The sequence below is a fragment of the Canis lupus genome, chromosome 1 (assembly GCF_048164855.1).
Source record: "Canis lupus baileyi chromosome 1, mCanLup2.hap1, whole genome shotgun sequence".
In the NCBI taxonomy this organism is placed as follows: domain Eukaryota; kingdom Metazoa; phylum Chordata; class Mammalia; order Carnivora; family Canidae; genus Canis; species Canis lupus.
The window spans coordinates 8,902,272-8,928,215 of NC_132838.1; the positions used below are offsets into that span (position 1 = coordinate 8,902,272).

Below are 25,944 nucleotides of genomic sequence, written 5' to 3' on the forward strand. Positions count from 1 at the left end.
CTATTTGAAATCAATAATTATTTGTTTGAAAAGATTTTGGGAGAATGTACAGGTTTAAACGATGTATTAGCAATCTTACGAAAAATAATCTGGTTGGATAAATCAAATTGGTATAAAATAAGAGCTACAAATATCTGCCCTGTGCTTAAGCAGGATCCAGAGCATCCTAGGAACCTCTGTGACTGTTTCTTAGCTAGCTGACTGAAGGTAAGGAAGAATTTATACCACAAGGCTTTGACTTTTTCTGTGAGATATATAGTCCAATAATTTGCTAAATCCGATAGAGTCAGAGCAGCACTTCTTAAAGTGTAACGTGCAAATGGATCATTTAGAGATCTTGTTAATCAGATCTTGCATATTCTCCTCCTTTAGTGCCGGAGTAAGACTTGAAAGTCTGCGTTCTCACTAGCCCTTTAGATAATGCCCTGCCTGCTGAGTCTGGAGGGTTTAGAGAAAGCAGTGTTATGCTTCTTTTTCCCTTAAGCACACAAAATGATGTTGTTGATTCTTTTTATCAAAGAGTGATGATAGATGTGCACTGATTAGTTCTGCAGTGATTAGTTTTGACATGTGGCTAATGCTTATGGACGTAGGACAGCTACCAGTCTGTGGACTGTGGTCAGTCTGTTGGACCATGCCACGATTAAACTCAACACTGTAGCATGGTGCTTTGAGTTGCTGAGATAATGAAGTTTCAAATGTAGGTGAAGAAGAGTGAAGATGTCAGGATTCCTTAGTGGGGCTGAAAAGAAGAAAGAAAAGAAGTTAATATTTATTAAGTGAGATATGTTAGACATCTCCTTGGTGCTTAATTCTCACATCAGCTTCTCTTTTTTGACTAGAGCCAGAGAAAGGTCATTGTAAACTAGAGCACGATGCCTTTGGCGTTAGATCCATGGGGATGTAATATCTTAGCATAGTGCCCAACTCACAAAATCGCCTTTGCTGATTCCCCTTTCTCTTCCTAACCTTTGAAAGGAGTAGAACCTCAGGATGGACTGAGGCCCTCATGAGACATCATCCCATTTGTGGTCTTAAACATCATCAGTTTGCTGACACCTCCTGGATTTATATTCGAGACCACATGTGTCACCTGGACTACAAACTCAGATTTATTCACCGTCCTCTTTGACATCTTCACTTGGGTGACAATTGATGTTTCCAGCAAAATGTGACTTAATCCCAGTTCTTCTCTTTTCTTCTGTTCTTTCTACGTCTTCCCTCTCTGGGTAGATAGCACCTTCACCCTTCTTTTTTTTTTTTAAGATTTTATTTATTTATTCATGAGAGACAGAGAGAGAGAGAGAGAGAGAGAGAGAGAGAGAGAGAGACATAGGCAGAGGGAGAAGCAGACTCAGGAAGCCTGATGTGGAACTTGATCCTGGGACCTTAGGATCACGCCCTAGGCAAAGGCAGATGCTCACCGCTGAGCCACCCAGGCGTCCCCACCTTCACTCTTCTTATTGATTGTTGATCAGGAAGAAAGCTTAGAGTCTGATTCCTCTCTTTCATATACGCCTAGATCTAGTCCCTTTGCAGAATTTGTCATTTCTTCCTTGACATCTATCTGGAATCTGAACAGTTCTCGCCATTCCCACCATTGCTATCAGGGTTCAAGTCCCTTTCTTGCCTTGATTGTTCCTGTAACTTCCTCATTGATGACCCTCCTTCCATCCTTGCACTGTTTCATCTCTTCCCTACAGATTGCTCTTGATACTTGCTTGAAATTTTCCAGTGCTTCCTCCAAAGACAAGTCACCAAGCCTTACCTGATGTGGTCACTGCTGCCCCTGACCCATCCCTCAGCATTAGGTGTACTGGCCTCCTTGCTGCTAAATAAATCCTATCTCTGGGACTTTGTACTTGCAGTTCCGTCTTCTACGGACGCTTTTCCCCCAGATATCCATATGGCTCCTCACTCCTCCATGTCTTTACTTAGCTGTCGCCTTATCAGAGAAGCCTTCCCCTGCTACTCTAGAGCAGTAGCACTTTCCTTGTTCTACTCTGCATTTTAGTTTTGTTCCTCTCCATCTTTCCCATCCGTTGGTGTGTTTTTTGCTTGTTTCTGTTTGTTTTTTTTTCTTAGCACTGCTGGTGACACCTGATGTCTTATGAAATATATTAATTTACTTTGCCTTCTCTGCTGGAATGTTCACCTCATGAGGGCAGAGGCTCAATTTTCTTCCTGCTATGTCCCCAGGATCTGGTCTGTAGTAAGGGAACACTATAGGGGCCCAATAAGTATTTACTGAGTGAGCAAATAATAGTTGATCAGGTAATTCAATTTGCCTCTCTTTTTTCTACTAAGAGACCTCTTCACAGGATCATGAAATTTTTCTTGACTTCCTAATAGCTATTAATAGCTGTTTTTTTCCTCACGTTTAGTAACCTAAAACCTATAGGTTTTTTTTTTTTTTAACATTTTATTTATTTATTTGAGAGAGAGAAAAAGTGCATGCGTAAGTAGAGGGAGGAAGGCAGGGGGAGAATTAAGCTCCCCTTTGAGGAGGATCCTGACATAGGGCTGGGTCCTAGGACCCCGAGATCATGACCTGAGCTGAAGGCAGATGCTTAACAACTGAGCCACCCAGGTTCCCTGATACCTATACTTTCTGATATTTATTTGGTAACTTTGTATCATTCCGAAAGATTGTTTAGCTGATTTAGTCCTTAATCTTAGATTTTCAGGCAGTTACTAGTTATCCTTAAGATAGGTTATCCATGAAATAAATGGTGACCAAACCTCATTTAATAAAGACATCATTTCAGCCAAAGTAGTGAGCTCTGTCAAGTGATTTTCTTTGAACATTGAATTTTTAATCTTTTTCATTTCCTTCACTGATTCATAGAATCCTATCACCAAATTAGAATCATTTCTTTCAATTTTAAATCTGTTGATTTCAGGCTAAAAAATGTGTAATATTTCATTTGGGCCTGTGGTTTTATACTAATTAAGGGTCAGTCTTCTCTGGGTGTTCTAGAACTATTTAAATATTGTTGAATTCCCCTTTAGCACTCTAAAATACAAGCTAAAATAATTTATGTTCAAATCAATCTATAGTTCTATTTAATGTAGTGTTACTTAATTCAGTATGTCATTAATAAGCCCTGGGTTAGGTGTTTGGCTTTGGTAGGAAAGTGCTCTTCTTGTCTTTAGGAGTTTATTGCATTATCCTGGAGATTTATGTGCACAGTACAAAATACTTAGATCAAAAAGCCTCCTGCCTCCAGTTCAGTAGCAGTTATAAACAAGGTAGAAGGCTCAGAGGGAGGGTAGTTCTGGTTTTTGGTTTGGGAAGAAGGAAGTATCCTGTGTCCCAGGCTTTGGGAAAGAGTTGAAATTTGGACTGGACTTAACTCTGGGCAGAAGAAAATTGTATTGAACAAGACACAGGAGTGAGTGGTGTGTTAGGGCATAGAGTTTTCTTTGGAGAAGCATAGAGTTTGTGATAGAGAATGATAAAAATAAAGTTGAGCTAGCTACATTAAGATCATAGTCTACTATGTTTTTCTTAAAAAATTTTTAACTTTTTTTTTTTTTTTTTTTGAATTCATTAAAGGCAAGCCACCTTTTACCGGAGCCTATGTCAGCAGCATTATTTCTAGTTTCTTTGGACATGCCTGTTTCTTTGGAATATCCAAATATTCATGAAGCTGTTGTGGCATATTTGGAACAGTTGAATTCTGAAAACTACAGTATTTATAAACAAACTGCAGAGGCTGTTTATTCAATTGAATGTACCTGTAACTTCCTGTCTGATGTTGGGAAGGAGGTAAACAGTTTCATTAATATCTTTTAACAACTCCTTTGCTAAAATATTTAGAAAATGTAACCTACATTTTCAAATTAGTGGACATACAATAACTAAATTGTTGGAGATGGGATACATTATTACCGAGTGGTCATTTATCAGATTAAAGTGAGGATGTAATTTGTGTAAAGGTACACGTGACTTTAGATGGATGAATGGTGTATATTCGTGAGACCAGTGGTTTTTAAAAAGGCAGTAATTATTATCAATGTCTTAATATTTAATAGTGAGTTCCTTTTTGAAGTGACTTACTGTATATGAACACAGTGACAGTTGACAAACACAACTATAAGGGCCATTTTAGTGCTTATCTATAGTCACATTTTTCCTTTAATATTTTATAGACACTTATTACATACTCACAGGAAGAGCCTGATTTTTTATTAGATAAAACTATGAACTAGATTGTTTGTAAAGTAGGATGACTTTAGGTGCAGTGTTATAGCAATAATTATGTATTGTTATTTATCCTTTTAGAGATATTGTTGGGATGTTTAGTATGTTATCAAAGAAGGGAGGTTAGTAAGTCTTAAAGTAGACAGTGACTATAGTAGTTGTTTACTGTTTGAAAGTACCAAAGCAGGTCCTGAAAATCTTAAGAAATTATGAACTAAATTCTTACTCCTTTTCTTCTTTACAGTGGAAGCTTTCTCAGCCTCTAATTTTCGTTTATTTACCCATTATTTTTTTTCTTTTTCTTTAGCCATATCTCAGTGCCACTGGCTTCTTGTTTCCTCTGTGATAGAAGTTCAAACTGTCTTTAAGTTGAATTATTTCTGTGGTATTCTGCATGGTCAGTTAATCATGCATATATTAGTCATCCTATATGTTTGTAGAAGCAGTCAGCATGTAGAAGAGGGGAGTGGATCATAAAATATGAGTCCTGCCTTTAGTCTGCAGTTAGTGGGGAGATAGGGCTACAAACAAATAGCTGACGAATGAGGCCATTCGATTGTAATCTTAAGCCTACTTAGAGGTGAAAAATAAAGTGTCTTACAGCATTGAGCTAAGAACTTTTCCCACATTTTCCCTCCTAGGCTGACATTTTTATTTTGCTTGTTGGAAAAGTGAATTTAAGGAAATATGAATAGTCTCAAGGTCTCTGAATGATCTAATTTGTTTTCTTTTTTTTTTTTTTAAGATTTTATTTATTTATTCACGAGAGACACAGGCAGAGACATAGGCAGAGGGAGAAGCAGGCTTCCCATGGGGAGCCTGATGCAGAACATGATCCCCGGATCACAACCTGAGCTGAATTGAAGGCAGCCGCTTAACTGCTGAGCCAGCGGGCATCCTTTTTTTTTTTTTTAAATTTAAATTTTACTTAGCTAACATACAGGGCAATGTTGGTTTCAGGAGTAGAATTCAGTGATTCATCCCTTACATACAACACCCAGTGCTCATCACCAGTGCCCTCCATAATGCCCTTCACCCATCTATTCCATTCCCCGCCCACCTGCATCAACCCTGTTTGCTGTCTCTCATTAGAGTATCTTATGGTTTATTTTCTCTCTCCATCCGCTTCAAATGTTCATCTGTTTTCTTTCTTAGCAAATGATCTAATTTCTTGAAGTTGCTTATTTAGCTGTTGAGAATTTTATTGTACATGAACTTGATGTTTACTGTTTCATTCTGCTGTTTTTTTAGGGCGAGAAGAATCTCTTGGAATTAGTAGAGCTGGCAGACCAAGCCTTGAGAAGCTTTTCTTATCATCAGCATTTCCCCCTAATAAAGGAAATGATCTGCATGTGTTCAAAGATGTAATACTCTCTTTCTTGATATGATTATATTATTATAGGATGTATTGTGTATGTGTGCAATTAAATGAAGGAGCAATGAAAATAGAACTAGTTTTAAATCTCGTTTCTGTTTTTTTTTAATTAAAATTATTTTTACATATGTCTAACCTCTAAACTATACATATATAGCTACATTAAGGCAGTCAGCTATTTTATTCAAGGGTAAACTAAAAATGTCATGCCTGTAATCAAGATTAATTATCCCTGGATTTTATACATTTGTTTGGCATCCATCCAAACTAAGTAGTCAAGCATATTTGTTTATTTATTTACCTTTAAGGTTTTATTTATTTATTTAAAAAAAAATATTTTTATTTATTCATGAGACACACACACACACAGAGGGGCAGAGACACAGGCAGAGGGAGAAGCAGGTTTCATGCAGGGAGCCTGATGTGGGACTCAATCCCGGGTCTCCAGGATCACTCCCTGGGCTGAAGGTAGCCTAAACCTCTGAGCCACCCAGGCTCCCCTACCTTTAAGGTTTTAGTTAATAACTTAAATTGAGGATTTTTTTTTAATGTTTCATTGCTTCCTACCTTTTTCCCATATAGATTTTTAGAATGCATCATGCATCAGTTAATTTATTTTGAAGACATTGGGGACACCTGGGTTGCTCAGTTTGTTAAGCATCTGCCTTCGGTTAAGCATCTGCCTTCGGTTTAGGACATAATCCTGGGGTACTGGGACTGAACCCCATGTCGGACTCCCTGCTCACCAGGGAAGTCTAATTCCCTCCCTCCCTCCCCCTGCTTATGCTCACTTTCTCTCAAATAAATAAATAAATAAAATCTTTTTTTTAAAGGAAAGGAAATGTGTTCTTTTTTTTTTTTTTTTTTTTAAAAGATTTTATTTATTCATGAGAGAGAGAGAGAAAAAGAGAGGCAGAGACACAGTCAAAGGGAGAAGCAGTCTCCATGCAGGGAGCCTGACGTGGGACTCGATCCCAGGTCTCCAGGATCACACCTGGGGCTGAAGGTGGGGCTAAACCGCTGAGCTACTGGGGCTGCTCATAAATAAAATCTTTAAAAAAATTTTAAAAATATTTTGAAGATATTGGAGCAGATTACCATTTAGAATTTAGTATCTTCATTGCTTTTGGAGAGAGTAGATGCCATGATGACAAATACTGATTAAATATGGGTTTTTATTGTTTATTTATTTATACCTCACATAGTTAATATCTCTGTGTGTGGGGGTGGAGTGGGGTGAGAACGTTTAAGATCTGTTCTCTTAACAAGTATCAAGAATATAATACAGTATTAACTGTAGTCATCCTAGAGTACATTAGATCTCCAGAATTTTTACATTCGGAATAACTGAAACCTGTGCGCTTTGACCAACATCTCCGCATTCCCTGTGTTCCTCACCACCTGGCTACCACCATTCTACTCTCTGCTTCTATGAGTTTGACTTTTTTAGATTTATATTTAGATAATAAATGAGATTATGCAGTATATTTGTCTTTCTGTACCTGGCTTATCTTACTTGGCTTAATGTCCTCCTTGCTTCATCTATGTTGTTACAAATGATAGGATTTTCTTCTTTTTAAGGCTGAATAGTACTCTATTGTATATTCCAAATGTATATACTACATTTTCTTTATTTGTTCATCCATTGATGGACACTTGGTTGTTTCCGTATTGTGTTAACCCTTAAACAATAGAGATTTGAATTGTGAGGATCCATTTATATTGTTTTTTTTTTTCAGTAAATATATATACAGTATTGTAAATGTATTTTCTTATCATTTTTAAAACTTTTTCCCCTCTAGCTTTATTGTACGAATACAATGTATGTGTAATGCATATAATATACAAATTATATGTTAATCGTCTATGTATGTTAGTGGGAGGGCTTCTGGTCAACAGTAGGCTATTAGTAGTTAACTTTTTGGGGCACCAAAAGTTATACATGGATTTTTAACTGTGTGGAGGTCACTGCCCCTAACCCTGTGTTGTTCAAAGGTCAGCTGTATTCACTAGTGTGAATAATACTGGGATGAACACGGGAGGGTACTTTATAACCAGAAGTGGGATTGCTGGATCATATGGTAGTTTTTATTTTGAGGAAACACCATTCTGTTTTCCATAATGGCTGTATCTGTTTGCATTCCAAATAGGGATTTTTAAAGACTTGTTTTGTACTTTTTAGGAGCATATTTTTTCCATTGAGACAAGTGCTTGGGGTAAATATTAATAGTGGATTAGTAAGTAAGATCCCAGTTGGAGGAATTAGAGTAGGAAGAAACCCCTTCCACTATGCTCCTAAGTTTCTTTAGTAACTCACTTAACTTAGATGCCTTGGATGTTTTACCTTCTTACCAGCTGCAAATCTGCGCAGGCCAGTCCATTACTTCAAGGAGAAAGTCAGAAGGTGTTTCTGCGCATGTTATCTCACCCATTACTGCAAGTGAAAATTGAAACTTATAACTGCTGTCTGGAAATTACTAAGGTGGGTTTTTGTTTTCTTTTTGTTTGTTTGTTTGGGGGAGAGCTAATAGTGGATGCTCTTATTTAATTAAAGTAAATTAAATTAGTTAATTTATTTAAATAGCATTTTATTTTATTTTTCAAGTAGGTTTCATACCCAGCATGGGGCTTGAACTCCTGACCCTGAGAACAAGGATTCATGCTCTACCAACTGAACCAGCTCTACCAACTGGATTCTCTTATCAAAACTCTAAAATTAGTTGATATTTTACATGAGCTATAAGAATTATTACCATAAAAGTAAATGATAATTATTAGTGAACTTTAAGAAATTTTTGCTGTTAATTCCCTTAAGTAGCAAGTCTAGCTATTAAATTGCCTTACTAGAAGTTTTATTAAGAATTATATTTGTGTTGTGTTATTTAATGATAGAAGCACTATAAGAAAATGTTAGTTTCTGCCATGTATTCAAAAGTCATTTCTGGGGCGCCTGGGTGGCTCAGTTGGTTAAGCGTCTGCCTTCTGCTCAGGTCATGATCTCAGGGTCTTGGGATCGAGCCCCACTTTGGGCTCCCTGATCAACAGGGAGTCAGTCTACTTCCCCCTCTTCCCTCCCCTCCCTGCTCGTGCTTTCTCTCTCCCTCTCTAATAAAATCTTAAAAAAACAGAAGTCATTTCTATGCTCAGGAAAAGTTTTAGATTATTAGCCTTAAATTTTATAGTGTCAGATCTGTTTTCTTAGTAATATTTTTCTTTTGAAGAAAATATGTTTCTCTCTTTTTAAGTTATAAAATATTTCAGTGTAGAATAGTATATAAGATATTAACTTTAAATGTTAAAAAGAACATTGTACATAGGACAGTACTAAAAATATGTTTCTGTGTACTCTTGTATTTAACTTTCTTGTAAATGCTAACCAGATATAACAAATGTTTACATTTTTCCAGTTTTACTTCTGACCCTCTTTTTATCCCCAGAAATAAAAATATTAGTTGTAACTGAAGCTTCTTCCTTTTTCCCACTTCCTCCATCCACCAGGACAACCACTTTTATAAAGTTGATGTTTGTCCTTTCCATCTATGTGCTTTAAATATTTTTATTATATATGTATGTCTTTTTTTATGTATGTCTTTATATATAATATATACATTGTTTTTTCTGCTTAAAAAAGTATATAATTTCATACCATATGTATGTTTTTTCTGCCTTAGGCCTTTCATTTAATAGTTGGACTCCTACTGGTTCATTCATTAATGCTCTTTAGTTTGAAATACTTTATATTGATAGAAATTTAGGTTCAGTCTCCTTTTTGCTGAAATAAGTTCGTCAGTATTTTCATTGACAGTCTGTAACTAATAGTACATGTATCTGAAAGTGCCTTCATTTTACTTTCCTCCTGAATGATAGTTGAGCAGGATGTGGATGTAGAACTTGAGGTCTGCTGCGATTTCCCTTTAGTACTCTGCCAAAGGTGGTTTGTTGTTTTTAGGCTTCTATCATTGTTGGAAAATTCTGCTAGCAGTTAGATTACAATTTCCTTGAATTTTTTTCTCCAGTTGCTTTTAAGACAGGAAAGTCCTTGTCACTGTGTTCTGCAGTTTCACTACAGGGTCTTTGTGTACATTTTTTATTTATCTTGTTTAGTACTCTTCAGCCGAAAGAATCCTGTCTACCTTCATTTTTGGATAATTCTTATTCACTACTGTTTCTCTTATCCTTGCTGTTCCCTCTGAGTAGAGATCTGTTAGGCCTTATTTTATCCTTTGTGTCTTTTAAGTGCTCTTTCACATTTTCTGTATCTTTATTTGTTTGGATGGAATTCCTCAGTGCAGCCATTCAGTACACTAGTTCTTTCCTCATCTATTTCTGATTTGCTTTTAAAAATGTGGTAAAATACAAGTAACACAAAATTTTCAATTTAGTCATTTTTAAGTAAGTGTACAGTTAAGAGTCATTAAGTACGTTGACACTATTGTGCAACCATTATCATTATCTTTCTCAAACCTCAGTAAGCAAAATGTAAACACCCTAGGATAGGTTTATTAAATGTTATTTTTTAATACCTATCATTATGAATAACTTCAAGAGATTATGATTGTCTCAGAATTTTGGTTATTTAATTTATCAAAACTCCACTTGTTGGCAGAAAGAAACATAACACATATGTCATGTAAACTCAGAGGTAAGAGAAATGTTTTTCATCCTCTACCAGGTAAAAGAAAAGTTTCAGTGAAGTGGAAAGTTAAATTGGAATTGAATTGTAAACAGAAGAAAGAGGAATCCTTTGGAAAAATCAGCATCAATAATTTTTAAAAACTGTTTTACAGGAATGTTTAGGTGTCTATAACGTCACTAAACCTGTGTCTTCACTTTGTAACGGAATTCATTTTCTACTTCACCCGAAAGTTCTGTATGAAATCTCTGCATTTGGCATTCAAGAGCCCAAAAATGAGGTATGGCATGCTAAGAGTAAATGCAAAAGACAAGTGTAATTATTAGATACTCAGTTAAATCAAGATACTATTCTAATATAACTAGATCGTATGATGAGAAGCTAAAAAGAAACTTGCTTTGGATTTATGGTTTCAGTTGACATGTTATTTACATAAAAAGGAATGTTAAGGAAAATGTGAGAATCAAGATAAGAGCACATACTTGTTCTCCAAGAATTCAGAGGAAGTTGTTATGTTTTTCATGTAGGACATGAATTCTACAGTATTATAGAAATCAGGTTACTTCATCAAGGAAATTTTTATTTAATGAAAAATTACAGCTTAAAGGTTAGAAAAAAGGAATGATTAGGGAGGAAGACTAGCTGAGAACAGAATGTAAGATGAAGCTATGGAATACGAGCATTTGAAGAAAGAGTTGTTGGTTAGAGCACTTTTCCAGATTTTAGACAATGTTACAGATACATAGGTGACTTTAACAGGAGCCTCACTTTGTTGGATTGTGTGATCCATGTTGTTGAACAGGTGAATGCTGCTGCCAAGGCCATTTTGCTGTATCTGCTGCAGGGACGATTGATGATGACAGCAGTGACCTGGAACAAGTTTATTGAGTCTCTCTGTCCTGTCATTCCTGTGCTGCAGGTATGCTGGGCGAGTCCCCATTTCCCATACCATTTATCTTGGGTGAGTGTGATTGATTGAAACACATGCAGACAGCAGAGCTGTCATGTGAGAGAAATGAGGAGAAGCCGAGAAGTTTCTGTGGATAAGGGGGCAGGGAGTGGGTGGCTGTCTTGTTTCTGGCAGAAGGTTAAACCAGGAGAGCTAATTTGTCTGCACTTTATGGATTTGGGTGGGAGGTTAAGAAGTGGGGTGCAGGCATTTGGCACTGACTATGAAAAATAGAACTCAGCCTTATATAAAGGCATTTAGGAAAAGCTAACAGTGCTTTTTAAGCAGGTGTTATGTAACTAAGCTGCCTTTTGAATTCCATCCATGGATGTATGTGATCAGAGTGCTACTTTGATTAACAAGTTCTGGGAAACAGGCTTTTCCAGCCGTGATTCTTGGTGATAAGGAGGAGTGAGGGGAGTTCAGGGCACTGCCCTGCTTCCCTCTCTGTCATGTGGCCACAGTTCTGAAGATCTGTGAGCACCTCATTTAGGGGAGGTGCCACTACCAGAATTTTGGAAAATGGAAAAAATTAGCAAGGATCAAGAGAGTTGGCATATTTTTCTGAAGTCCAATATTATTTTTTTAATACAACTTTATGTATGTAGGATTCTTACCTCACATAGGATATTTTGACAAGTGACTATTCACCTGAATTGAAAGAAATTTAGGAATTCTTATTTTCAAGTTAAAAAGTTCAGCAATATGTATAAACAAAGTAATTTCTCTTTTTCTGGAATCTTTTAGGGCTATGCTGACACAGAAGATCCTTTGGGTAACTCCATTCTCCTTCTGACGAAAGGGAATCCTGAGGCGGGCGAAGGGGCTCTCCCCTGTACCACCCGACTGAAGTCCATGCTGCGGCTCCTGTTTGTCAGGAAGCCATTGTAAGTACAGCAGGATCTGTTCTTCTCCATGTTCAAGATTAATGGGAGCATTCCAAGTATAGTAATTCTGTCATTCTTAAGTAGGGTAGAACTAAAGAAGGTAAGAGAAAACGACTCTTTATTGTTAGGCAGAGAGGAGACCAGTGTGTGAAGCTGAACAGACATGAGGATGAATCTGAGGGTGCTTTCCTGAAACCTTCATTGGCGGCCAGCCTTCATGCCTTCGGTGGTGTTCGCTGGTGCTGTGGGCAGGTTATAGAGCCATGGGTATGAATTGAGTGGGTCTTCCCTCTTTAGAAATTGTTAGCCTCCTTTTCTAAACATTTATTCTGAAAATTAAATGTTCATAAAAGTGTAATGGACCAGCTGACCATATACCGGAGTAAGTAGGAATTTTAATCTATTTAGTTTGTTCTCTTATTTGGAAAATTAGAAAAGTGTTCTTTTCTTGACCACTAGTGTATCATTTAAACTAAAAGAAAAGAAGAAAAATATATTGCTTTTTTTTTTACCTCTCTATCATTGCGACATGGATCTTCTCTGCTCTCTTTAGGTAACAGTTGTTAGATTTTCCTTCCCTGGGAAGAGGAAAGCTTAGAGTCACGATGAGTAAGCAGTGTTGAAGAACAAGAATCGGTTGCAAAGGCTAGGAGGAACAGATGTCCTTTTGACAATGAATAGCTTTGCTTTACTCAAACCTTACATCAGGATGATACAGTGGCTTATTTATAAATACATGATCAGACTGAAAAATAAGGAAGTAGGTGGAAATAATCTAAAACATTAAGAGAATAGAGAGGAAGAAGACCCAAGAGAAGAGACTATAGCTGTAGTGTAGAGAGTAAAGTTTGATAGAGAGTAAAGTGATGCAGGAAGCAGGGGTAGGTGGAGTTAAAATGTCTGCATCTCAGGAGTGGCCTCCATACGGTGGGGCTGTGTCTATTAATGTGCTAGCGTAGTACTCTTCACCCCCAGATTTGGTGATGTTATATAATAGAAGTGCATTTCCTGTTCACAGTCTCCAGGTAAACAAAGACAAAAAATATGCTCACAACATTTTTTTGAAGGAAATAAATGGTGGGAATAACGGGACTCTGTTGCCTCATGCTAAAGCTAAAGAAGTGCTGAATTTATATAGGAGATGCATAAATGTATGCTTTACATACTCTACTCTGGCCATCTTTCTGGGGGCTACAGCCCCAGAGTTTAGTATAGCCTTGGCTTAGAATGAAAGGAGCAAAGGAAAAGCTTTATGTAGGTGTCTAGCTATTCTAACTAGAATAGGTAGAAGGAGTAAGTTTGTCTGACTTCTCACTCCATCTTGGAGTAAATATCAGTACTCTGAAGAATGATATCTATTACTAAAATCACTGTAAATTTCTGTTAGACTTGGCAAGTACTTACTGGATGTCATCTGTGTGCCTCAGAGCCACAGTAGGCTGTGGGAACATAACAGCACTCAGCGTGGGCATGGCACTGCCCATATAGAATTAGGCATGGAATTGGGAGGAGAAATTTTACCAGTTATCCTTTATTATTAATTATAGTAGAGCAAGATCAGTGTTGTGCTACTGGGACTTCAGGGTGACAGGACCACACAGAGCAAGTGACCCAGTCTTGGCTGTGGTAGGGAGGACTTCCTGAGTACACAGCTTTTAACTGTCATCTTGTAAGTAATACTTAAACCTGGAACTTGTATTATCACTTAAAATATTCCTAGTTTTTTTATAGTTTAAGAACCTGTCAGAGTAGTGATACATACCTAGTTGTCTCACTGTCTCCCAACTCTAAGGCCCTTTGTCCACTTGGTGGTTTTTTGTTTTTCCATTTCATTGTCTAATGGCATGCAATATTTAATCTTTCCTTGTAATCTCCTACTTCTCACTCAACTGACCTTAATCCTAATCCATTCCAGATAAAATAGAATTTTGATGGGAATCACAAGTATTTGCATTTTCTTATTTGAGAAGACTCTGTTTGACCCTTAATATAAGAACGTTCTTATACGTTGTGACATTACATTTTAGTTATTAATGTGATTACACTCCTGGAGGTTTGACCTAATGTTAGTTTGTGCCCTGTTTGTGAGTCCATGATAATTTTTGATTTTGAATTAGATCACTAGACTTTGAGTCAAGAGTTATGGATGTAATTTGCAGATTGTGTTAATTTATTGCCATTGACTGTGATACTGACCACAGACTATGAAGTTCATAGTCTCAGTGAGTCAGTCTCTTCATTTATAACTATTGATTATTCCTTATTTCTGATATTTATTTATAAATATAAAATTGAAAGAATAATTGTAGTTATACACTATTTTAATAGAAAAATAAAGTACCTTTGTTGTCAGTATAAGCATGGCAATTATCATGTTGATTTATGATAATGCTTTGTGATTATAGGCTTTTAAAATGTCTATATTTTAAATATAGTGTTGATATATTGTGTTAATATACAATAATGCTTTGTGATTATAGGCTTTTAAAATATGTCTATATTTGTATATTAAAAAATGTTGACTGAAACACTTTGTTTCTTTAGGGTCCGTTCACTAGCATTAAAGCTTTTAGCATGTCATCTCACAAGGGAAGAAGGGGCTGACACAAAGCGTCCTTTAATAGATGCCAGAATTCTCTCCAGAGTTACTAATTTATTTATTGTGAAAAAACCTATTGAACTCACGTTGGATGACAGAAGAGAACTGATTATTAGGGTGAGTATAACTTTTGGGTTTATCATTTCATGGTAACTTGATGCATTTGTATATCACCTATTTTATGTTACATTCTTCAGTTTGTATATGCATCTGAGAGGAAGAGAAGTTCTAGCTTCTAGTGTGATTATTCATGGCTAATTTGAAATTGTGTTCTGGCTTTGTCTAGCTTCTGGATACATTTATTTATTTAATAAGTATTTCTTGGGTGCCTACTGTATGCCAGGCATTATATCCCTTTCATTTAATGTATACACTGGAAATGCAAATTAATTGAAAAGCATCTTCACAACATAAGGTTAATGTAGTGGAAAGAAATTCTGTGGTGACTCTTAAAAACAAGTATTTGTTACTGGCATAAAAACAATTGGAAATTCACTTGTTCTTATGTTGGAAATAGCCTATGAGGAAAAAGGAGAAAGTTTCTAAGACAGAAGTTATCAGCCTCTGTATTATGAAAGGCAAAAAATAATATAGGTGGCAAAGGTGGTTTCTCTTAAATGTTATGGTGGTTCTGGGATTTTGTTGTTAATCTCTTTTCTATATCTTTGTCTCCTTATATATACCTCCAGAGCTTAGCATCCATTTGCTTATCTTTAGTCAGGGACGGTACCCAAATCATCTTGGGCCAATGCAGGATTAGATAAAGCTATTTATTATCTTTATTGATTTATTCCTATGCTTTATAGCTTCTACTGAGACTTCAAGTCTACAGTCTGTCAGTTTTCACTGAAGTTTAGACCAGACGGCCCCAGGTGATACCACGGATTTTTTAAATGGGGAAGCACATTCAGTGTTCTTCTAACCTAAGTGTTCAGGGCCATGTGATAGCCCTAGCAGCAGGATTGGAGAACCTTCCCCTGACTACACTCAGGTCCTGCTGGGGACTCCCTGAGTGCTGACCACTGCTAGTTGTTCCTGTGCCCATGTGTGATGTGGAGGAAGATGGGGAATATGGGGTCCTAGCACTGTCTTTGGGAGTCCGTGTTAGGGCCAGAAGATAGCAGTAGGCGGGGTAAAGGAGTGTCTGCCCTTTTCTATTTCCCCTTCACTATTAGGTTTGCCATCTCAGACCCTGCCATGGAATGAAGTGACAGGGAGTGGGAGTGGCTGTGTTGGAGTGCTGGGCAGCAAGTCCTAGATAGCCATGGGCTTGAAGGCCTCTAGAAGGGAAGAGAGTCAGAGGTCAGGGAATTCTGACTCGTGTCTTCTGGAGGCCATGGACAAATCTGGAGTCACACTTCTGGTGTCTCTATTCTCAAGTTACTACCTGCAGAGACGTTATACGGCTTAGATGTTTTCCGTTAAGTTCTTAAGGTGCTAATGGGTTATGAATGACTTCCTGGCAGAAATGTACCTTAAAAAGAAAGGCTCTTTGTTTTAGATTCTAAGTTTTCCCTGATATAGCACATTATTGCTGTAAATTTGCATGTATATATATCACTTAAGTAAGTGGGCTTTGGAGCTTTTGTATGGTATGAATCATAAAATTTTATTGGACAATTGGAAGTAGATGAAAACAATTTCTTTTTTTTTTTTCTTTCCGGTTTTCAGTTGGAGACTGTTGAAAAGGTTTATAAAATCTTTACCTCAGATGATATTGATCTTGTTTTGAGAAAGTCAGCCGCAGAACAGTTAGCTGTGATTATGCAAGGTAATGTCTCTTAAGGAAAATGATTGCTGTACTGCTGATAATTGAATTTTAGATAGCTATGTGCAGTGGTATTGAGGGTTGCAAATTGCAGTTTTAGGGGCCAGATACAGGCTATCCCTGGTTTGTTTTGTTTTTTGTGGCCCTTAAGAATGGTTTTAACATTTTTATTTTTTTAAGACTTTTTATTTATTTATTTGAGAGAGGAAGAGTACAAGTGGGGTGGCGGGGCAGAGAGAGAGGGAGAAGCAGACTCCCCACTGAGCATACAGACAGATGCAGGGCTCTATTCCCAGATCCTGGGATCATGACCTGAGCCAAAGGCAGATGCTTAGCCAATTAACTGAGCCACCCAGGTGCCCTGGTTTTAACATTTTTAAATAATTATTTAAAAAAAGAAACATAAAGAATATGTGTCAAAGGCAATTTTTACCAGCCAAATCTGCTGTATTTTCTATCTAGTTCTTTTCAGAAAAAGTTTGCTGACCCCTCTTGGCCAAGATTACCATTATTTAACCTGTAGAATATCATTTGATAGAATTATCTAGAATATTGATAGAATTCTAACAGTGAATTGGATGTTCTTTCTTAATTTACATAATACATGATGTTTTGTTTGTTGTCTTGGGTAGATAAATCAATCAAACACTACTTTGTGGGTAGATAAAATAAAAATAGTGCATTCTAACCATGTATTTTTTTTAAAGGTTTATTTAAAAAGCAACAACAAGTAAAATAGATTGTTAACTTTATTTGTAGTGTTGTTATTCCATAGGCTTCCATTCCTTGGATTAGTTTTTTTATTTTTCCCCATGTGTGCTGTATGTAACTTATCTTTAATGTTTGAGAGAAATGATAATTTTGCACTTACATGAAAAGATTCTAACTTGGAACATGGGATGTACTTAATGTTCCTTTCTGACATTAGTGGAATCTGAAATGAGAAGAGTAATGTGAAAAAGCATATCCAACATATTTGTGGCTTTAATAATGATACAAACTCAGAAAATAAGGCTCTAGAAAATGTGGATAGCTTTGTCTAAGAAGATCATAAAACGCTTTTAGGGAGTATTCTTCTAGTATTGTTAACATTACAAAAATAAAGCTTGTAATTTTGGTGTACACTTGTTGGCAGGTAGTGGAAACTTTTTTTTTTTTTTTTCAAACTGGCAACCAAAGGTAGTTCTAGTCATAGCTACTAATTTAGTATCAGTATGTGTATTGGTATGTTTTTTTCATTGTGTGTGTGTGTGTGTGTATATATATATATACATATATATATATATATATATGGAGAGTTATAGGAGAGAATAAGTTAAGAAAATTGTGAGATATTAAATACTTGTGACTGGTCTATAAGCACCTAGAGATGTTATTGCTAGTAATATCTCTAGTGTGTGTGTGTGTGTGTGTGTGTGTGTGTATGTATGCACATATGTCTTACTATATTTGGGTGGCACTACTAGAATACCCCAGACTGTATAGCTTATAAAAACAGAAATTTACTTCTTATGGTTTGGAGGCTAGAAGTCCAAGATCAAGGTGCCCACAGATTCAGTGTCGAGTGAGAGCCTGCTTCCTGCTTCTTGGTTCATAGATAGCCATCTTTTCTGTGTATGTGTATTCTCATAGGGAGAAGAGGCCTCTTTTTTTTTTTTTTTTTTTAAAGATTTTATTTATTCATGAGAGACACACAGAGAGAGAAAGAGAGGCAGAGACACAGGCAGAGGGAGAAGCAGGCTCCATGCAGGGAGCCCGAATACGGGACTTGATCCGGGTCTCCAGGATCAGGCCCTGGACTGAAGGCAGTGCTACACCACTGGGCTACCAGGGCTGCCCGAGGCCTCTTTTATAAGGACACTAATCCCATTCTTCAGGGCTCCACCATCATGACCTAATTGCTTTTTAAAGGCTCCACCTCCTGATCTCACTGGAGATTAGGTTTCCCCATATCAATTTTGGGGGAACATAAACAGTCCATAACAGTGAATAAACACACACACACACAGTCACACATATATGCTTACTTTAAAAGCTCATACTTTTCAGAAAATATAGAGTATGTTATAATCCTTTACTTTCATATTTGCTATTGACAGTTTTGAGGTTAGAAATCTAAACTTTTTTTAATGTATGTATTTATGTATGCATGTATGTATGTGTATAAGCTCAGCGCTCAGTGTGTGGCTCAAACTTACAACCCCAAGATCAAGAGTCACATGCTCTACTACCTGAGCCAGCCAGCTGCCCCTGAGATCTGAGTTTCTGTTAATAGAAAAATGACCACGTTGCAAGCTATTAACATTACTTGTAGAGAATTTTAAACATTTTGAGGTGATGGATTTGGAAAAGAAAAGAATTGTCGATGAAACAATATAAAGAAAATAACTTATGTACAAATAAAAGGATTCATTTATATACTTAAAATTTTAGTAGTTTTCAGGGTCTGAACCAGTTGATTTAATTATTCTTTTTTAAATAGCTTTTGTGTTTTACATTGTAGAAATAATTAAGATGTGCTTGTTTCTTAAAAGTTTTCCGATAGTTTAGATGTGTATAAAGTAAAAGTTTAAAGTTTCTTCTCTAATTTCAACACCGGATGTAACTACTTAAAACTTTTTGAGTTGTGAATATCTGCTCTGAAATTTTAAAACTTCAGAAAATATTCTTTAAGTGACTTCTGTTTTTTGTTTTTTTTTTTGTCAACAGATATTAAAATGCATGCTGTGGTGAAAAAGTTACACTTAGTTGACACGATAATTGAGTATCTAAATGAATGTGTAGGTCAGGATGGTGAGGTAAGATTAATAGTGTACCTAGACATTTTTACATACTGGTATTTTTATTAATCAGATCTGAAACTGAATTCAGCTGAATTTAGGTAAGTGCTTGGAGATTAAAACCTGATTAATACCAAGTACATTGTTTATTTTTTTATTTCTAAGAGTAGGGTCTCTCTAAAGGAAAACTAATCTTAGATTTTTTTAGGATATGTAAGCAGAAGTATATACAAAGCTTATTTTCAGCGGAAAATAATTCTTAATTTGCATTTTTGTTTTACACAATTTTGATAAAAAACCATAACATTTAGAAAAAGTTACTATTATAGTTTATTTTGTTTCCCCTTAGAACTGATGATTGTACAATAACTGTGTTTTCCCTCCTGGCCAGCTCATAGAATGTTTGATTCTGCCAAGCCTCACACTCTTCAGGAAAGTTCTTTGTGCGGACCCGGTCATGCGCTTGGCCCTCTCACAGCAGGCTTCTCTTTTGACCCTGTTATTCAGAGGTGAATAAAATTCTGCTAATAATAATGTCAGCTTTAAGGGTTATGCTTTAACTGTAGGTAACATTTACTTTCCATTTGACTAACAGAATAACAAAGTTTTTTAGTGACTATGCTGCTAAAAATATGCATTACAATGGATAATGTTTCTTTTGTGGAAATTACCTTGTAATCCTGTTACTGAGGAGGCCTCAGAGCTGAGAAAGGCTGATCATTCTGTTCTTTGCACAGTTGATGTGGCTTTCATTTGGTGCTCAATTACCTATTATCTATGAAGAGAGCAGGCTGCAGCCGCTGCCATTGCTGCCTACTCTTTCAAATCCATTTCCGCAGTCTTAGTTGGCTTGTGTCTTTGCATCCTGACCTCTGGCATGGTGTGTGAGTATGTCATCAGACTGATAGTAGGAGGGTACACCCTGTTTATGTGGAGTGGGAACTAGACCATCCTGAATGAGCATTAGTTTATTATAAAGTGTGATTTTTTTTTTAAACCCATTTCAATTTGGTTGTAGCTTACTAATGTGTTTATGTAGAAAAAATTCCATGTAGTTTTTTTCTCTTTTTCTTCCTTCTGACTGTTCTCAGTAGAGAGCTTGGTAACATTTTGTGCTATTTTCTTTCTTAGAAATTTAGGCCACTACTATTAAATAATCCTACAATATGCATCTTGATCAAATTCTCAATATACTAAACCTTGTTAATTATCTTAAGTGATATTTATGTTCAAAATATTATTAGAATATAAAGTAGAATATAGTAATTTTATTTTAGCATTTTCTTCTGATGTCTTCTGCTTGCTAAGTGAAGAGGACAGTGTATTTAATATAAGCATTGATACAAGTCCAAACCAGGTGAAGTTCTAAACAGACTCAGTGTGTCCAGGCTTGTGCATCTTGAATAGTGTATAACATTTTTACAGTTTTTAATAGATTGATCTAGAAGAGTAGTACCTGTGGATCTTACGTTTTCTTTAGTCCTGTTAATTATCTTCCTAATAACCTCATTCAGAAGTTAGTCCCTAGTTTGCCTTTTTTTTTAAAATTCTTATTTTTATAATTTTTTATTTTTATTATATTTTTTTATTTTTTATTTTTATAATTTTAAGTTATTTCTTGTTTTGATTTAAATTATTCAAGCATTCATGAGCATATTACTAGATTCAAAGGTACTTTCTAAGGCAGCATCATATGTACCCTGTTAGTATTAACAATTTTTCTATTTTGTTGATGTTTGTGAGAACTATTTCAGTGAGTCTGAAAGTAAATTATAACATTTTTTATTAATGGATTTAGTTTCAGGGTAAAGTTAGTGGGTTTTTTTTTTTAAGATTTACTTATTTTAGAGTGCATGCATGTGCAAGAGTGAGGTGGGGGCAGGTCAGAGGGAGAGAGAGACTCTTGAGCAAACTCCCTGCTGAGCACAGAGCCCCACTCAGGGCTCAATCCCACAACCCTGAGATCATGATCTGAGCCGATATCAAGAGTCAGTTACTTAACTGACTGAGTCACCCAGGCACCACAGCAAAATTAGTTTTTTTAAATCAGGTACTCAACTAGGAAATTCCTCAGCAAATGTTTATTTTTTTTAATTTATTTTTTATTCTTTTTAATTTTTTTAAAGATTTTATTTTTTAAATTTTTATTTATTTATGATAGTCACAGAGAGAGAGAGAGAGGCAGAGACACAGGCAGAGGGAGAAGCAGGCTCCATGCACTGGGAGCCCGATGTGGGACTCGATCCCGGGTCTCCAGGATCGCGCCCTGGGCCAAAGGCAGGCGCCAAACCGCTGCGCCACCCAGGGATCCCTCAGCAAATGTTTATTGAGTACATGCTAGGCCCTTGGGATACACCGATCAGTTTGGTAAATGACATCTTGAAGCTGACAGTATAGTTGGAGACTTTGACAAATACACAATACAGCATAAAACTCTCTAGAATAGTGGAATTCCTGGTGCCAGAGGGAAGTGTTCCTGAGCAGATTGGGTGGTGAGAAAACATCAGAGAATGCTTCCAGGACATTTGGATCCAAGCTGGAACTTCAGAAATGAATAGGAGTTCAGTGAGAGAGGGTTGATTTCTGGATGGAGCCGTGGTTATGTTGAGAGAGAATGTATCTTTGAAATGGTGGTTGGTTAGGAATGACTGGATTTTGGGGGCTTCTGGGGTGAGAGGAAGATGATGAGGTGACACATGGAGGGCAGTTCATTCAGGGCCTGGTAGATCCCCGGAAACAGCACTGAGAAGTCGTTTAAGATCCTTAAACTGAGGGGGTATCTGTTTCAGAAAGATTATTCTATCTACAGGAGAGTAGACCACAGGGGAATAATAACTAAATAATCCACCAGATACACTTCTTTTATTTATTTATTTTTAAAGACTTTATTTATTTATTCATGAGAGACACAGAGAGAGAGAGAGAGGCAGAGACACAGGCAGAGGGAGAAGCAGGCTCCATGCAGGGAGCCTGACGTGGGACTCGGTCCCGGGTCTCCGGGATCACGCCCTGGGCTGAAGGCGGCACTAAACCGCTGAGCCACCTGGGCTGCCCGATACACTGCTTTTAATTATAAATCTTATATCATGACAGAATCCAACCCATGACAGAATTGCATGGTGAGAACTTAACTTAAAATTACCTCACACCAGTGAGAATGGGGAAAATTACCAAGGCAGGAAACCACAAATGTTGGAGAGGATGTGGAGAAAGGGGGAACCCTCTTGCACTGTTGATGGGAATGTGAACTGGTGCAGCCACTCTGGAAAACTGTGTGGAGGTTCCTCAAAGAGTTAAAAATAGATCTGCCCTACGACCCGGCAATTGCACTGCTGGGGATTTACCCCAAAGATACAGATGCAATGAAACGCCGGGACACCTGCACCCCGATGTTTCTAGCAGCAATGTCCACAATAGCCAAACTGGGGAAGGAGCCTCGGTGTCCATCGAAAGGTGACTGGATAAAGAAGATGTGGTTTATGTATACAATGGAATATTCCTCAGCCATTAGAAACGACAAATACCCACCATTTGCTTCGACATGGATGGAACTGGAGGGTATTATGCTGAGTGAAATAAGTCAATCAGAGAAGGACAAACATTATATGGTCTCATTCATTTGGGGAATATAAAAAATAGTGAAAGGGAATAAAGGGGAAAGGAGAAAAAAATGAGTGGAAAATATCAGAAAGGGAGACAACATGGGAGACTCCTAACTCTGGGAAAGGAACTAGGGGTTGTGGTGACTGGGTGATGGTCACTGAGGGGGGCACTTGATGGGATGAGCACTGGGTGTTATTCTATGTTGGCAAATTGAACACCAATAAAAAAATAAATTTAATATAAAAAAACTCACTACGCCATCTTACAGTGAGGAAATTGAGATCTAGAGAGATTTATCGACTTGGCCAAGGTCATAACCAGATAATGGTGGAGGCAAGAAAAGAACCCAAATTTTCTTACCTATGTTGATTTGTTTTTGTCTTAAATAATTACTGAATTTCTACATCCTTATTGTAAAAATTCAAACAGTATGGAATGATATAAAGTAAAACATCAGCAGTTTTTAAAATTTTCTTTCTCAGTTTCCCCAAAGAAGAATGTACTAGGTATATTTTGTCAAAAATCATTTGGAATGATCTTTTCTTTACACCTATGTTGTATTTTTTATGCTGTATATTTGTTGGTGTTGCTTTTTCCAACTGAAAATGTATTTTAAATATCTTTCCACGTTATTACATGTGAATCTGTTTTCTTAAAAAACACAAAACCAAGAAACCAAGAAACTATTACATAGTGTTTCAGAGTTTCAGTTTGTCATATTAATATTTCTTTCAGAATTTTAACTGTAATAGTAATCATGTTTTATGATCATCTTGTGCATGCTCTGTAATTAGAATTGCTGGGTCAAAGAAATTTTATAGGATATGGTTCAGTTCATCTCCGCATCATTCCCAACAGTGATTTTTTAAAATGCTTATTTTCCTCATAACCTTGCTAACACTGAATATGACTCATTCATTCATTCATTCATTCAAGATTTTATTTATTTATTTGAGAGACAGGGAGAGAGACAGAGATACTGAGAGAGTGCATAAGCAGGGGAAGAGAGGAAGAAGCAGACTCCCCACTGAGCAGGGAACCCCACATGAGGCTCCATTCCAGGACTCTAGGTCTGTGACCTGAGCCGAAGGCAGATGTTTAACTGACTGAGCCACCCAGGTGGCCCCGAATAAGTCTCATTTAAACAATTTCTTTAATATTATTGGTAAAAATAATATCTCACTATTATTTTCTATTTTTTAAACATTTTTAGTGGAGGTGATTATCTTTTCATGTATTTATTCAAATTTATAATTGCCTATTTTCTGTTGCATTTAATTTCTTTTTAGTGACTTGTAGAGTTTATATGCTCGATTTTATGTTAAGATTTTCTTCGCCTATCATTAGCCTTAAGTATTTTATGGAAGTATATAAAGCTTTTCTATTATAGCAGCTGAGCTTTTCATCATGCTCTAAAAGGAGGGCCTTCTCCAATTCTGAATTTAAAATTCTAAAAAGGCTTCTGTTCTTTCTCTTAACACATTTATAGTGTTTAAAAAATTTAGATCTTTATGTAGAATTGATTTTGATAGTGTAAGGTAGGTATCTAAATCTATTTTTTTTAATATTGTAGGCAATTATATTACAATAATTATGTATTTGGAAATGCGGTAGTTCATCCTATCCCCACTGATATAAAGTGTCTATAAAAATTAAATTCTTACATGTATTTCTGTTTGTTTTTAGTTCATTACTACTTTCAATCATGTCACTTATCAATTAGGTTGATATTATCCTTTTCTTATAGTTAGGAAAATTAACTTCTTTTGAAATTAATTTCTTGTTGCTGCTTTCCTGGACTTACTGACTCTGTATTATGTTAGTATTCCTGTGTGATTGGTACCACCACAATACCTGTTTGGTTAGAATTTCATAGTTGTCGAGCACTGAGAAGTCATGGCATTGGGAATGCTGCAGAGGTGGAAACTAAGGCTTATTAATGCTGCAGTATTTGATCAGGCCACTTCACTAGTAGTATGTGATGGTGCTAGCTTTAGTCTTGTTAGTTCAGAGCAGTTTCTTTTTCCATTATCTTGTAATAAATAAGATACACGAATTAAAACAGCACCAACAGGGGCGCCTGGGTGGCTCAGCGGTTGAGCACCTGCCTTGGGCCCAGGGCGTGATCCTGGGGTCCTGGGATTGAGTCCCACGTTGGGCTCCCTGCATGGAGCCTGCTTCTCCCTCTGCCTGTGTCTCTGTCTCTGTCTGTGTCTCTTATGAATAAATAAATAAAATCTTAAAAAAAACAAAACAAACAGCACCAACACAAACACAGTGTGTTGAAATCAAACCCGAGTTCTATGACTATATGTTTATAGGAAAGGGCAGATGATAACTAAGGTGATCTCTGAATGAATGAACTTTAGTTGGAGTAAAGGATTTGGCAAACCTACTAGAAGCTGCGTTAGTTTGCTTCTTTGAGAAACTGAAAGTACACAGTATCTAGTGAGTGGATGTGCAGGTGTGTTTCCTGGACCATCAGGCTGTGGGATTCACAGACTCCAGCCCAAACCTGCTAAAACCTCTGTTTTAACCTCTAGATCCACATATATCAGTATATGTGGGTTCATGTTGCAGTTTTCTTTTTTTTTTTTTTTAATTTTTTATTCATTTATGATAGTCACAGAGAGAGAGCGAGAGAGAGAGAGAGGCAGAGAGAGAAGCAGGCTCCATGATGCACCGGGAGCCTGATGTGGGATTCGATCCCGGATCTCCAGGATCGCGCCCTGGGCCAAAGGCAGGCGCCAAACCGCTGCGCCACCCAGGGATCCCATGTTGCAGTTTTCTGAGAATGACATCTCTTCCCTTTGAGTTAAGATACTTTAAATTTGAAGTTCATTTTTCTAGAGGTAAAGATATTTCATGAAGTTCTACTTCTTTTTATTTCTTAGTTTCCTTAATATTTCATGAAAATTGTGCTGTCGTGACTGAAGTCGGAGCATTATTTTGTCTTCTATTATTTGATGAAGTATCAAGAATGGATATGTGGTGAGCTATAAGAATTTTAAAACTTTTTTACTTTTAATTAAGGTTTCTGATGCAATCTTAGAGCAATGCATGGAAATTTCTGAATTATGAAGCCTATGTTTTCCATTTTGATTTAAGTCAAAAAGCCTATTGGCTCAAAAAGTCCCCTGAAC

At 36.7% G+C, this 25,944-nt stretch overlaps 1 protein-coding gene across 11 annotated transcripts in view; it reads left to right on the plus strand.

Moving 5' to 3' along the window:
* Window positions 1–25,944, plus strand: part of RTTN (rotatin) — a 142,471-nt gene that overhangs the window by 28,696 nt on the left and 87,831 nt on the right. For all 11 annotated transcript variants that reach the window (XR_012028187.1, XR_012028186.1, XR_012028188.1 and 8 more), the window contains 11 exons: window positions 3,560–3,772; window positions 5,459–5,571; window positions 7,938–8,064; window positions 10,370–10,495; window positions 11,018–11,134; window positions 11,912–12,051; window positions 14,596–14,767; window positions 16,322–16,421; window positions 19,128–19,216; window positions 19,590–19,707; window positions 25,696–25,792. Coding sequence is in view for 7 of the 11 variants with exons in the window: in XM_072820524.1 (XP_072676625.1) it covers window positions 3,560–3,772; window positions 5,459–5,571; window positions 7,938–8,064; window positions 10,370–10,495; window positions 11,018–11,134; window positions 11,912–12,051; window positions 14,596–14,767; window positions 16,322–16,421; window positions 19,128–19,216; window positions 19,590–19,707; window positions 25,696–25,792 (1,412 nt within the window). In the remaining 4 variants the exon portion in view is untranslated. The remainder of the gene's footprint in view (window positions 1–3,559; window positions 3,773–5,458; window positions 5,572–7,937; window positions 8,065–10,369; window positions 10,496–11,017; window positions 11,135–11,911; window positions 12,052–14,595; window positions 14,768–16,321; window positions 16,422–19,127; window positions 19,217–19,589; window positions 19,708–25,695; window positions 25,793–25,944) is intronic.